General features: G+C 46.4%; 1 protein-coding gene across 1 annotated transcript in view; it reads right to left on the bottom strand.

Annotated features, from left to right (window-relative positions):
* Positions 1-523: 523 nt before the first annotated feature.
* Positions 524-14409, bottom strand: part of kalrna (kalirin RhoGEF kinase a) — a 790772-nt gene continuing 776886 nt past the window's right edge. Inside the window, exons 57-59 of the mRNA XM_078228353.1 lie at positions 9504-9704; positions 2732-2870; positions 524-1069 (exon numbers count right to left, since the gene is read on the bottom strand). Coding sequence (XP_078084479.1) covers positions 524-1069; positions 2732-2870; positions 9504-9704 — 886 coding nt within the window. The remainder of the gene's footprint in view (positions 1070-2731; positions 2871-9503; positions 9705-14409) is intronic.

The following is a 14409-nucleotide window of genomic DNA, read 5'->3' as shown; positions in this document are numbered from 1 at the left end:
CACGAGTACCAGCGGGGTTCCTCACCTGTAGTGCATATTCTAAATTTGGATTTCCCAGAATGCCTGCTAACTTTTCAAGGACTGTAGCAGCATTGCTTTATGTAACTAAATAATTTAAAGCATCTAATTTATTTTGTCTAGAGTATCTGATTACTGATGCAATTTTCTTGGCATCTACTTTGCAACATTCAGCGTGTGAAATATCGAGGAGTTTAATTTTGCGTGTTGTCATATGCTTTACAAAATTCACTGCTTTTTAAAACTTCAAAGAATGTTAATTTCTTAAAAGGTCAAAACATTTGCCTTCAATCTTGAGTAAGGAGATTGAAATTTGCTCATCTGGTTTGCCATGTTTCCCCAAGAATAATACTTCAGAAACATTCGATATATATATTCTAACGTAAACCTGTTTAAACCCATTCAAGTTGTGCTCAGGCCCAGTATTTCAGCACAGTGGAGTGCGACCACTCTCAACGCATTGTTCAGCAAAATAGTGACTCATTATGTACAGGTCACTGTTGCTTCACATCCTTGATCCAAGATTGCTTGGGTAGAAACCTTTCACATTGCTGACAGGACGCACGTCATTTTGATGTCGGCGCCGCTCGATAAACAAAGCCAGCCGTGAGGTATCCAGTGGGATTGTGGAGTAACTGTCATTCTGAGGGTGTAGCCAAGGATTTTGTAAACAAGTGGCTGCCGTGGGTCTCCAGCGAAAATCTCCCTGAAGCAGGGCCCTTATGAAGTCTCTGGCAACATGGCTGATTCCCTGAAAGTACTCGTCAGGGAAACTGAAATCTCGTCGACAAATGTTCATACACGTCTCCTCTACGCTCTCATCCAGGAAAGGCGACACCCCACTCAGCATCACGTAAGTGAGGACGCCAAGGCTCCAGATGTCTGTACTTAGTGAAACAGGTGTTCCCTGGATTACTTCAGGGGCTGCGAATTCTGGATTTCCCAGCAACTGGTGGACATAATAATAAGTGGTGATTTGAACAGCATCACCCAAATCTATAAGCTTGACACGCGGCACAGGTGTGTGAAGATCAATCAATAGATTTTCTGGCTGTTAGAAAGGAAAATAGTTATTAATAAAGCTGAAACAGTGACACATCCATTGTCTACTTTGTCCTGTGTGAATGCAAATTAACGTCCTCCTGCCTATATGGGGCGTATCCATGATGTGAAGCAATAGGTCTAATAATCTACAACTTCCTACGTCCTCTCTCTCTAGAGAAATAACAAAAGATCATTTTATAGGAAACTCCATTCCTCAATCGTGTATTTGTGTATGAGCAGACATCTGCCTCCAGGACCACCGTTAATCATTCACATTGAACAGGTTTCTAGCTGTCTAAAGATATGTCAAAAATTTTCTTCAGCCTTTGCAAAGAAGTTCCAATGTGTGCCTGTCCTTTGCTGTTAGAATTCTAGTCTGCGCATGTTATCATCATCTTGGTTTGTTCAGGAGTCTCCCAGAGTGGGCCATAAACCTGACAACATCTGTGGAGAGAGAATACAGCCAATGTTTTGAGTCTGGATGATCCTTCGTCAGATCTGAAGGGTCACCCAGACTCGAAACGTTGGCTCTATACTCTCTTCACAGATGCTGTCAGACCTGCTGAGATTTTCCAGCATTTTCTGTTTTTGCTTCAGATTCCAGCGTCTGCAGTATTTGGCTTTTATCCTATTATATGGGCCATAAAATTTCTGGCTAATGCTGCTAACAACCTGAGGGATTAGACTATTCTGCCACAACAGTATCTTAGAATCCCTACAGTGCAGAAGGAGGCCATTTGGCCCATTGAGCCTACACCAACAACAATCCCACCCAAGCCCTATCCCCGTAAACACACACATTTACCCTGCTAGTCCCCCTGACACGAAGGGGCAATTTAGTATGGCCAATCAACCTAACCCACACATCTTTGGAGTGTGGGAGGAAACTGGAGAACCCGGAAGAAACCCACACAGACACAGGGAGAACGTGCAAAGTTCACGCAAACAAGTGACCCAAGCCAGAATTGAACCTGCGTCCCTGGTGCTGTGAGGCACCAGTGCTAACCACTGTGCCACCATGCCGCCCCTTTCTCTGTGATGTGCCAGCTCGTGCCACAGAGAGTCAGCTAATGCCACAGAGAGCCAGTCACAACCATACTGGCTGGTGAAGAAACATCCAGGAGATTGGAGAGAGAGATAGAGACACAAAGCGAAAATGCATGGGGCTGGGCGAATGAAAAGAGGCAAGAAATAAGGGGATTGGGGGATGCGAGAAAGTCAGCAGACTTAGAATTGGGGGAAGGAAATATGAGGAGAGAAAAAGCTGTGGATACAGGGAGACGAGGGGTGGGGGCAGTTGTAGAATGGGATCTTTGGGGAAAGGGGGAACATCGAAGAGAGGGGTTTGACAGGAAATGGGAGGTAGGAATGGGTCCTGGTGAGGGAGGGAAACTGGGGAATATGGGTCAGGGAATGGGACTTGGATGGAACAGAGAGGAAGACTGGACCAAGGAAGCAAAGGCGATTTGTGGTTGGAATTAACTGGTGCTTAGTCGAGGGGCGGGAGGGAGATTGGAGTATGTGATTGGGGTTGGGCCCAATGGATTTTGCAGAGCCAGCAGCAGTATCAACAATGCTGAATTTGATACAACAAAATTTCAGAAAATATCAATTGAAAAAGGACATATAAGAATCCTACATTGATTTGTTTGTTTGGGCTAAGTCCTACCTTCAAATCCAAATGAGCAACCCTGCAGTTGTGTAGATACTGGAGGGCCTCCAAGGTGTCCCGGATGTAAAAGGCAACCTTTTCCTCCAAATGGTCCCCTTGATTTACCAGAAATTCAAGCAAGCGACCATTATCCAAGCTTTGAGACAAGAACAGAAATATTTAGAATACCCTAAATATTATACCCTAAAACATCTGAATTGTGACAAAGGATGAAGCAGGGGGAGAGTTAACAGGGGTTTTTGACTAAAATAAATTTCAATTTTTTACATTTGAAATGTTAAACACGTATTATATACATCATTTCTGAGTACTTTGGAGCACATGAGATGTCTCATTATAAAAGTGTTTTGTGGAATACTGATTTAAGACGAGCTCTGGGCGAGACACAATTACATGTTTACTCCTATGATTTCAATGGAAAGTAAAATTGGACAGGGGCATAAAATATGTGTTGCACCATATTCTGTTAGTTTTCCACTGGGTAGGTTAGAATTACCCCCCAGTGAGTTAGTCCCACCATTATCTTCAAAAATGCATTGAAAATTCCTGTTAGGCTCTGACGCTGGCAAAATTCATTTAAAAGTCTTAAACATTTAGATGTGGTTGCAATTACGCCTAGTGGTAAAAGGCTTTTAAAGGACTTGTGAATAACTCTATAATCAATTATAGGCATATTGGTTTTGCAGTGTGATTGCGTTGGAAAGCAACTGAGCAGTGAATGGCAAAAGAAAAGAAATCTGGTGCATTAAATATATCTGCTTGAAACTAAAATCAAATGCAGCCATTGTGTGATTTTCAACAGCACACTGGGCATGGTGCCCATTCCATTTTACAACCCCCGCCCCTCCCACACCCCATACCTGGGGGTGGGCAGTAAAATCCAACCCTTATCTTGGAGAAATTAAATTAATGAAAACGGATTAAAATAGATCAGAGAATAGAAAATAAGGAGTAATAAAAATAAAGGCTCAAAAATGTGCAGCGGGGAAAGCGCCAGAGGTTTGACATCAGTGCCGATAGTTTATTTTTGCAAATTCTTTAACAGAACTTGGGCGCCACTGGCCAGACTGACATTTTTATTGCCCGTCCCTAATTACCCTCGAGAAGGTGGTTACTAATGCATTCACCTGAAATTAGGAAAAAACAGTGAAAAGGATCAAACAATTTTAAGCACTAGGTTAGCAAAAGTAAAGTCAAGCCTAAATCAGGTTTCTGTGATTATTTTGAAGAGCAGTCGTTGTTCCTGAATGGAATACCCATTTTGTAAACAGCAACACAATGATCAATTAGTCTGGTTTTTGGTCTGTGTTAGTTCAGCAGAATGTGCCAAATCTTTCTCAACAGATCCAACTAACAAGTGCCAAGTAAAAGGAACATTTGAAGAGATTATTGAAAATGTCTGAAGTCAACAGGTGTTAACTTTTATAACATATAACCTTCAATGATTTATCATCCAACACTTTCTATAAAACATAAACATGTCAACACACTGAGCTTGGAATTCTGCACAGGTTTTTTTCATCTGGACTTTTCAATTTAGTGCCACATGTATTTTACAAGTAACTTCAAGAAATGGTTCCCGGCAGTAATATAATCGACCTCTGGCAGGGACTCCCATATTAAGGAATTGGCCATGTTTACAGAGGGGTGAATTCTACAGCACAGCACCATCACAAAAAGAATTAGGAACAAATAGGAGTGAAGTAGGCCATTCAGCCCCTCGAGCCTGCTCTGCTATTCAATCAGATCACAGATTCTCAACCCTCTAAGTGAAGAAATTTTGCACTTCAGTCCTAAATAGCCGCCTCATCATCCTGAGACTATGACCCTTGTTCTAGACTCTCCAGCCAGGGGGAACAATAACAACTCGTCAAACCCTCTAAAACATTTTATGTGTTTCAATGAGAACAGCTCTCATATTCTTCTAAACATAACAGGATATGGGTAATTCTACTCAAACATTGCACATAATACTGCTGTATTACTCAAGAAATCAATCCAGTTAACCTTTGTTGCATTGCCTCTAACACGAGTATATTCTTTCTTAGGTAAAGAGAGTAAACTAAACACAGCGGTGCGAATTTTACCATCCGACCCATGGGAATCGGAGCGGGTGAGGAGCAGACCACGGAAAGGTCCATTGACCTTACGGCGGGATTTTCCAGTTTAGGGACGAGCGAGGCCCGATAATCCCACCCAGTATTGCAGGTGCAGGCTCACCAAAGCTTACATAATTGCAGCAAGATTTGCAGGATTAGAAAGTTGTTTTGGGCAGTAGCGGTTGGGCAACCCAGTGTATGGAGTGCATAATATTTAATTCTGCTAACTGCAATGGAATTGAATATCAAGTGCAGGATATAATGGATGGTTGATCCGATATCCCCCAAGAGAAAATTCTACACTCCTTGTTCTTTTACTTCACCCTCCCCTTGCAATGAAGGCTAACGGGCCATTTACCTGCTTAATTGCTTGCCCCTCATGCAGGTGAATCGTTTTGTAATTTGTGTACAAGGATCTTTATGTAGCACTTTTAATGTGATGAAATGTTCCAAAGCACTTTGCAGGAACATTCTAAACAAAGTATGACATGAGACACAATAAGGCGATATTGGGTCAGATAATCCAAAGTAGCAAGTCTCTCACATTCGGTCTTACCATTCTAGCCACCAAAGTGGATAAGTTCACATTTCCCAACACTGTACTCCAATTACCATCCTCTTTCCCAATCACTCAACCAGTCCATATTCCCTATGCAGCCTTTGTATGCCCTCATCGCAACTTGCTTTTATATCATCAGCAGACTTTGTCACATCACACACCAACCTCCTCACCTAAATCATTGAGGCAGATTGTGAATAGCTGAGGTCCAAGCACTGATCTTTTAGGTGCTCCGCTAGTTACACCACACTGAAAATGATCTGTTTATTTCCACTCTCTGTTTTCTGTCTATTAATCAATCCATGCTGTCATCCATAATCCCCATGAGCCCGAATCTTGTGCATCTTAAATGGCATCTTATTGAATACCTTCTGAAAATCCAGTAAATGACATCCACTGGCTCTCCCTTCCCTACTCCATGCACACTCAAGCATGACTTCCTTGCCATAAAACTGTACTGACTGCCTAATCATATTATGGTCATGTGCACTGCTAGGCTGTAGTGGTTGGTTGTGCTGCCGAACCTGCTGGTAAACGGACATATGGAACACTCTTCTTTTATCAGCATTTATCTTGCCACCTAGGGTGATATTAACTCTGTGCCTCATTTACATTACTGCACTGTCCCTAAAGTTGGGCCTATCACTGGTAGCAATGTATTTGTTTAAAGTAAATATATAAGACTGAACCGTTGGCAAGCGTGGGCAGGCACTGCTTGTGTGTGTTACTAAAAATAAATCATTTAAATACTATTACAAATGTCTGAGTTTCCCTGATGACTCAACTGGAAAAGGCAGTGAGTTGCTGAACTTTATACTCCGGGAAGGCAGCAGGCTAAACTTCCAGTCAGTGCAGATTTGATGAAGCGATGCTATAATTATTTTCAGTTTCTCACAATTATGGAGGAGATGAGGACAGTAAAAATGGTGAGGAGCCCCTGTTGCCAACTGTTGTCCAGTGATACCTGCTAATAGGTGCGTGTGCTGATGTTGAGCGAGAACAGAATTGAGCTTGACAGTGATGCCCTATGTGGCCAAATTGCCTGCTAACATTCATTGTCTGTGCTTTTAGGGAATAATGAGAGCCTAGCAAGGTGCCAAAGGAACATGGCTCCCATGAACCATTTCCCAGAAAGGGGCTTGAAGGATAGGGAGAAGAGGAGAGAAAACTAAGATTCAAGAGAACGGAAAAAATCATAGACTCGTAGAATCCCATCGGGTCTGCACTGACTCTGTGACAGAGCATCATAGCCAGGCTCTCTCCCCCGCCCTATCTCTGCAATATCGAACATCAGAGTTAATGGCTACTCCATCTGACTTACATATCTTTGGATTCTAGGGGCAAAATTTTACGAGAAGAATTCTATGGGCCTGATTCTCCCAAACAAATTCTAAGTGCTGAATTGGCGAGAAAAATGTTGTAATTCATGATTGTTTTTTCAGTGGGAGTTCAGACTCGAATCTCCCACACTCTGTGCAATGCAGAAGTCACAATCATGAATATCATTAAAAACTCGGGGGAGTGGGGCCTGTTCACGCCAGAGTCTGATAGTTCCGGATCACTGCGCATGCACAGTGGCCTGAACTGTCAGACTGCAGTTTGCTGGCCAGCGATTGAGCTGGCCAGCCCAGGACCCTGCAGTACTCCCCTCTAGCATCCCCCCAACCCACCATGGCCCGATCGCGGCCTAATCGTGGCCTGCACAAGCATTCCTGGGTCAGCCCCGACCCCACCCCCCGATCCTGGAGCACCACAATCACCAGCCCCTCCCCCCAGCAGTGATGATCCCCCTCACCCACCAGCAGATGCCCCTGCTAAACCCTCCCGCTGAGAGGCAGATCCCCCCACAGGAGGCAAACCCTCTCCAGCAGACCACCCCCCCCCCCCCCAAGCCCGCCCCGATCGCTGGCATCCCTCCAGCCCCGAATGATCTTATCTGCAGAGTGGCAGCGGGACCCCCCACCCCCACCGATCACCCCTAGGCCCTGCCCCTTTACCCCACCCACAATAGGCTCCACACCCTAGGCCCCACCCGATGTCCGGTGGGCAGTGTCAAGGTGCCCCCTGGGCATGTGCACTTTGCCCCTTGGGCAGTACCAGGGGGTACAGGCTGGCACTGCCAGGGTGCCCATGCCCAGGGGGCACAACCCCCCCTGTTGTACAATTCCCTGGGGGGCCCTAATTGCCCCCCTTTACTCCAGTGGGGTCTCCCGCTAGTTCCCCGCAAGTGGGGAGCTACTCTATATCCCGCCGGAGTGAAATATTCTTGGCGGGGTGGGAGATGCTATCGGGCCCGGAGAATTCTGTGCTGAGCCTGATAATGACATTTAAACAAGATTAAAATCAGATTTAAATCACTTACCTGTCTTTGCGCCGGTTTCCAGCACGGTCCCGATTGCACCTGTTCTCCAGTTGTGGGAGATGCGCACATGTCGGGAACGCATGCGTGAATCCCGTGAAATGGCTGACAAGCGCATCTCCCAATCCGACACGCCAAAAAACATGTGCGCGGGATGGGAGAATAGGGCCCTAAGTGCCCAGCTAGTGTGAAAGTGGGGGAGTTGCAGATCCATTTTTTGAGTGGGTTTTTACTCCCAATCTTATGCACTTAGTGCATGAAAAAATGGCCTGGACTGTTTCTAGCTGCTGGGGGCAGTGGGTGGGGCTTAAGCTGCCAGCCAGCTTGATCAGGCAGCAGGGGGAGCTATTGTGCATGTGCAGACATCTGTGGCTGCACTGGCGCAATTGCGACAGCAGAGGCGTGACAGAGAGCACTCTCTCTCTCTCTGTCAGGCCTCTGCCTCTGCAACCAGCCTCAACTCAGTCCCCTGCCCTCGCAATCGCATGGAAGCCCATGGCCAATCACGAGCCCCACACCGTCCAAACCGATCACCCACCCCACTGATCGCTATGGAGGGCAGCAGCAGTCTCCCCTTCCTCCCCACTAATCGGAGGCAGAACAGGAGCGGGCCCCCTGTCCCTCCCCACTGATCACAGCTGTAGAGTGTGCAGCAGGACCCACCTCCCTCCCCAGTCGGGCCAGCCTGGCCTGGCCCCACCCCCATGTCTCCCTTCAGACACCCCCATAGGCCCTGTCCCCTCCAGGCCCCGCCCCATTGGCCCCGCATCGTAAGGCCCCACCCCATAGGCCCCACCCCTTCAGGCCTCACCCCCTTCAGGCCCCGCCCCATTCAGGCCCCGCTCCCTCCTCTATTGGGCTGCCCCAGCCTGGCCCCGCAGCCCATAGCCTGCTTCTGACCCCTCCCCATTGTCCCTGCCCTTGCAGGCACTGCCCCATTCAGGCCTCACCCTGGGCACTGCCCAGTGGGCAGTGCCAAGATACCTGGTGGGCATTGCCAAGGTGCCAAGCTGGCATTGGCTAAAGGGCACCCCTCCTCAACCTCGACCTCTGCAAGGGGCCTCCATATCCTCCGGTTCTACTAGTGGGGGCAACACGACTGTTCCCCATTCATGGGGAGCAGGTGTTTTCCTCGCAAGAGAGAATCTTTCCCATCAAGGCCTCAAAGGCAAGTGAGCCGGGACGATTGAGCGCCTGGGCTCACTAAACAGATGTAAATTATGATTTAAATAAATTTGAATAAAATATTCAGCCTCTCGCCGGAAATGGGCGAGAGGCTGAACTCGCTGGAAATCCGGTGCCGGTAAGATCGTGAGAGCCGAGAAATCGGGTGCAATCCTGATTCCTCGGCTCTCGCGCGATTTTACCGGCTCGCTCCGCCCATCGGTGGGCAGGGTGAGCTGGTAAAATCGCGGCTTAAGGGACAATTTAGCATGGCCAATCCACCTAACCTGTAAATCTTGGACTGTGGGAGGAAACTGGAGCACCCCGAGGAAACCCACGCAGACATGGAGAGATTTTGCAAATGCCACACAGACAGTGACCTGAGGCCAGAATCGAACCCAGGTCCCTGGCGCTGTGAGGCAGCAGTGCTAACCACTGTGCCACCTCAAAACTCTTGATCTTTGGAAGAAAACAAATTTAAATGAATAACTAGGCAGACTAAAGTAAAGCTGCAAGTCCATCCCATAGGGTTAACGCAAATGATATTCTATCTAACAAATTCTTTGAGCATAGAAAATCAACACTTACAGTTCGAGAACTAAAATATAGCAGGTTGGAAACTCATATGTGTCGCATATTGCAGGAAATTGTGGGTGTTGTAGATTGAGTAAGATTGCTGCCTCATGCGCTACTTGATCTTTCTTCTTCATTTTTTTGCTGATGAACTTGACAGCAACTTCTCTTTTGGTTGATTTTTGTATGCATTTCTTCACCACAGAGAAACGACCCCTGTAATACAGAACGGTATTCAAAACTTAAATCGAGAGGATCAAGACATAAATGAGATTCCAAGTCAATATACCTTGTTGGAATATTTTCACTTCAACAGGTATGGACAGGTTTGGCCACTATTATTTGTGAGTACAGAAATGTGTGTTTAATTATATATTGTGAAAACTTATAAATGTCCCATGATGTTGATGACTTGGAAGATGCACTGTTTAATATTAATGGCCATTTATATCATGTGGGATATAACATGAGGGCTATTGATTTACTGAATAATTCACATTTCATTGAATTGAATGCAATCCTCGAGTTTTGCTTTGGGGATCAAGCTCCACTTGTTTAAAAATTGTAAATGGGTGGCCGTTAAGTGTAGGTTTTTACCTATTCATTTAATTTTGTTCTTTACCAGTGTTGTAGGGTGTTGATCATGGTTAGGTAGGTCGGAAGAAGTCCTTCTAATCACACACGTGTTAACTATAAGTCTTTTGATTCTTAGAACTATTTACACATCTACAGTAACGGGTACAGTTGAGGAGCTGTCACCATGCTTGCTGGTACACACTGCTCTATCCAACATTAAACTGACCCGAGGCGCAGGTCATGCATTCTCTTACATCAGAGAAGATGCGATATGATACTCAGTCCCACATTAAACATCATACTACACCTTCCCCCAAATCTTTACGCAATGTATTTTAAGTGATTATAGTTTACCTTCTGTCCTACATTGTTATTGCTATCATACATTTACATTGTCATTACTACATTATCAATTTGATTTGATTTGATTTGATTTCACAATTTTACCCAAACGTTTGAGCTCTTCCTTCTTTCCCAGTTGCTTTTCGAGCTAATTAATCTTTTCATTCTGCTCTGGTAAGTTGGGTTGTCTTTGTTTCAGAATTATCTGTGGAACTCTTATAGTTTGACAACTTCACCTGGGCATTCAGTTCTGGTTGGAATAATTTCCATGGTCACTGACTGTTCCTTGGATTCACAATTCACTCATTAGATTGTGAAACTGTTTCGACGACATGGTGGCACAGTGGTTAGCACTGCTGCTTCATAGCGCCAGCGACCAGGTTTTGATTCCGGCCTTGGGTGACTGTCTGTGTGGAGCCTGCACGTTTTCCCTGTGTCTGCGTGGGTTTCCTCCGGGTGCTCCAGTTTCCTCCCACACTCCAAAGATGTGCAGGTTAGGTGGATTGGCTGTGCTAAACAGGGTTACAGGGATAGGATGGAGGGGAGCACCTGGGTGGGATGCTCTTCCGGAACGTGAGTGCAGACTCGATGGACCAAATGACCTCTTCTGCACTATAGGGATTCTATAGTTCTATGTTTCGCAAAATCTTTCTTATCTACTTTCAAAGTCTGGATTTGCTGTTCCATAGTGTATCATAACCTTCATGTTGTTCAGACTGGAACAAAGTTCATGAAGTTCTTCAGGTTTGGTTGTTTATTCTGCTTTCAAGCAACTATTCTGATGCATCACCATTTCTCTCTCCTGGTCCATGCACCTTGCACGAGGCTTATTAGAAATTTTTGATGCTTGGAGTTCATGAAATTTTAAGTGAACATCTTTGCTGAATTTGCTAATACAAGTTTATCGTTAAAATGTTTCAAGTCCTCTTTCAAGTGTTCTATTTCCTGTGAGCAACATTCCAGTGTTCTCATCAGTTCTTGTTTTTCCTTTCTAAACTCATCTTTCATATGTGAAAGTTGGTTCTTTGCGCTGATCAGTTTTTCCTTAGCAGAGGCTAATTTCCCTGCACTATCTTACAAGCTCACATTCTGCATTGCACTTCTGCCAATTGTTTCTGAGACTCTTCACATGCTCCACAACTTGAAGATTAAAACATTCATCAAAGGTTTTTAATGTTTCATCAAAGCTGGTTGAGGATTCATCAATGTGCTGTATTAGGATTAATTCATCCACAAGTTCACCAAACCAGTATAAAAATGTATTAATTTGGACTTTTTCTAATTTTCTACTTGAACCTGTTGTATCCCAGTAGTTTCGAAATTCTCCTCTAAGATGCCCAATTTTCCATTAAGTTTGTCCCATGATGAAGTCCAAGTTGTTCTGAATGAGTGGAATTCTGATCTATGGCTAAAAAGGTCAAAGTTTAGATTCTGCTTTAAGGGCTTTTTGAATTTGAAGATGGGGCCACTGTTCTCTTGGAGACAAAGGGATTTCCCACACTTGCTGGTTTTGATGAGGTCCACTCAACACAATGGTGTTCACACTTAGCTTGAAGAAAATATCAATAATGGCTACCTGGATCGACTGCATACAGAATTCTCTTGCTCAATGTTTTACTTAAAAGTCGCAAGTCTGTCAAATCCTGGTTTCTGCTTTCTGCCAACTAAGATTAGAAGCTGTGATTCTCCTTGATAATTTAATTAATCAATTTTTCCAATTTGGAGCAAGCTCAGACATCACGGCCGGGATTCTCCCAAAAAATTCTAAGTCCCCAATTCACGTGAAAATGGGAGCAACTCCCGGTTTTTTAAGCGTGATTTTCAGAATGAGTCTCCCACAATCTGAGCACTGCGGAGTACCCTAGCAGGATTTACTCTGAAAATCAGGGGTCAGGGCCTATTCCCGCCCAAGAGGCCGACAGCAGAGCGCTGAGTGGACTGATTTCCACTCTGACAGATTGGCGCATGTGCAGTAGCCCTGCACTGTCGGCCTCTAGATCACTGGCCTGTCCTGCAACCCTGCATCGCTGCCGCTTCTGACCCCCTGAGTACCAGCCCCGTGCCTCCCACCAAAGATCCATCTGGCCTCCGCCCCCCCCCCCCCCCGTCCCCCCACCAGTAAGCGATCGGGCCTCCTCCTGCCGCCCCAACCACCAGAGAACAATCTGGCCTCCCTCCACCCCCCCCCCCCCCCCGCCCCCCCCCCCCCCCCCCCCGACCCGCCCCGAACGCTAGCCTCCCGGATCTCTCCGGGCCAGCCCTGATGTCTCCCACCACCCCCAGCCAGCCCCAATATCCCCATCCCCTGGCCGGGCCCAATCTACCTGACCACCGCCCCCCCCCCCCCCGCCAGTCCTCACCCTCCACCTCCCGACAGTCCCAAGCCTCCCTCCCCCTGGCAGCCACGACCCCACCCCAGAAGCCTGGAACACCCCCCCCCCCCCCACACACACAGATGGCCAGCCCTGATCTCTGTCCTCTCTCCCTCTGCCACTGATCCCGACGCAGAGTGGCAATGGGAACCCCCACCCCCACCAATCGCCCTTCCAATAGGCCCCAACCACCCCCCCGGCCTTGCCAATGCATGGTGGGCAGTGCCAAGGTGCCTCTTGGGCATTGCCAGTTTGCTCCTTGGGAGCAGTTTGCTCCTAGATGCTACCGAGCCTGGGGACTTCAGTCCCAGGCCCGCTGATGATATGCTAATCGCAATTCAAATATTGAAATCAGCTCCACGCTGATTTCTGGCACGGAGCTGATGACACTCAAAATCTTTGCCTGGGAGACTCGCGGATGCTGTGGTGCCCCATGAAACGGCCTCCACTGATGTCTACCGGCCTGCTGCATGAGCACAGCAGGCTGGGAGAATCGCCCTCCACATTTTCAAGTGCTGTCTCCGGGATTGGGTTTCAGAGATGGATTTTTTCAAACTGCATTTTTGACCCGGGATTATTTAAAGATTTCTCAGCACTTGCCATAGCCTGGAATTTTAAAAGATTTAGCTCACCCCTGTTAGGTCTGCTGACTGTGCACTCTGAGAATAGAAGCTGGACTTCAGAGGAGATTCAATGGAGTTCTCTGCTACAGTAAAGAATTTTAAATTTCTGCCTTTAGCTTCCAATTCTTTCTTTGGAGATTTTTCCTGATAATGTTTCCTCCACATCTCTGCTTTTAGACCTTGTTTTCAGGTCAGGCTGCTTTGCTGATTTTCTTCTCATTCTTGCAGAATTTCAGGTTTTTACTGCATTTTCTGTGAGATAAAGGGTTCGTCCACAAGCTGCCACCATGGTGTAGGGTGTTGGTCATAGTTTGGGAGGTCTCGAGAAGTCTTTGGAGTCACACCTATGTTAACTGTAAGCATTTATTGCCTTTTAGAACTATTCACAAATATACAGTAAAGCGTACAAGCTAGGAGCTGTCTCCATGTTGCCAATATACAGGGTTCTGTCCAATATTAGGTTAATCCTGGGTGTGGGACATACGCTCTCTTCCATCACTGCATGGGCAGTAATGCACTGCTCCCCCCTTGCCAGACAAGCCCATCAGGGATCTATATGTAACGGGCCTTCAGAATGACTAGCCACAAGGTTTCTGGAGGTACGCCTAATCCAACAAGTCCTATGTCTCCGGATGCCAGTGGCTGAGGCCCACTTAATGAACTAAGGGCTTTGTAGAACTAAATCCAAATTTTAAAGCAGCTCTTCGCAAGATGGCTTCTGCAAACAAAACTATGTTGTTTCTGCTGAGACCCCCAACATCACTCCCCAGGCTCAGGTACTAAGGGCCCGATTTTACCATTGCGTCGTGCCCGTTTTCGGGCGCGAAAACATGGTAAAGTTGGGCGTGAGGCCATTAACGCGATCCGCGCCCGTGTCCGCACAGATGGCCACTTTACCGAGGCCCGGGAATGGCCGCGATCCGATTCGCGCCCGAAATGGGTGCAATGGTGATTTAAATGCATTTGCATGTATTTCAATTGAATTAATGGGCTGCCCGCCCAATTTTA

The sequence above is a fragment of the Mustelus asterias genome, chromosome 14 (assembly GCF_964213995.1).
Source record: "Mustelus asterias chromosome 14, sMusAst1.hap1.1, whole genome shotgun sequence".
In the NCBI taxonomy this organism is placed as follows: domain Eukaryota; kingdom Metazoa; phylum Chordata; class Chondrichthyes; order Carcharhiniformes; family Triakidae; genus Mustelus; species Mustelus asterias.
This window is presented reverse-complemented; position numbering and strand designations above follow the sequence as displayed.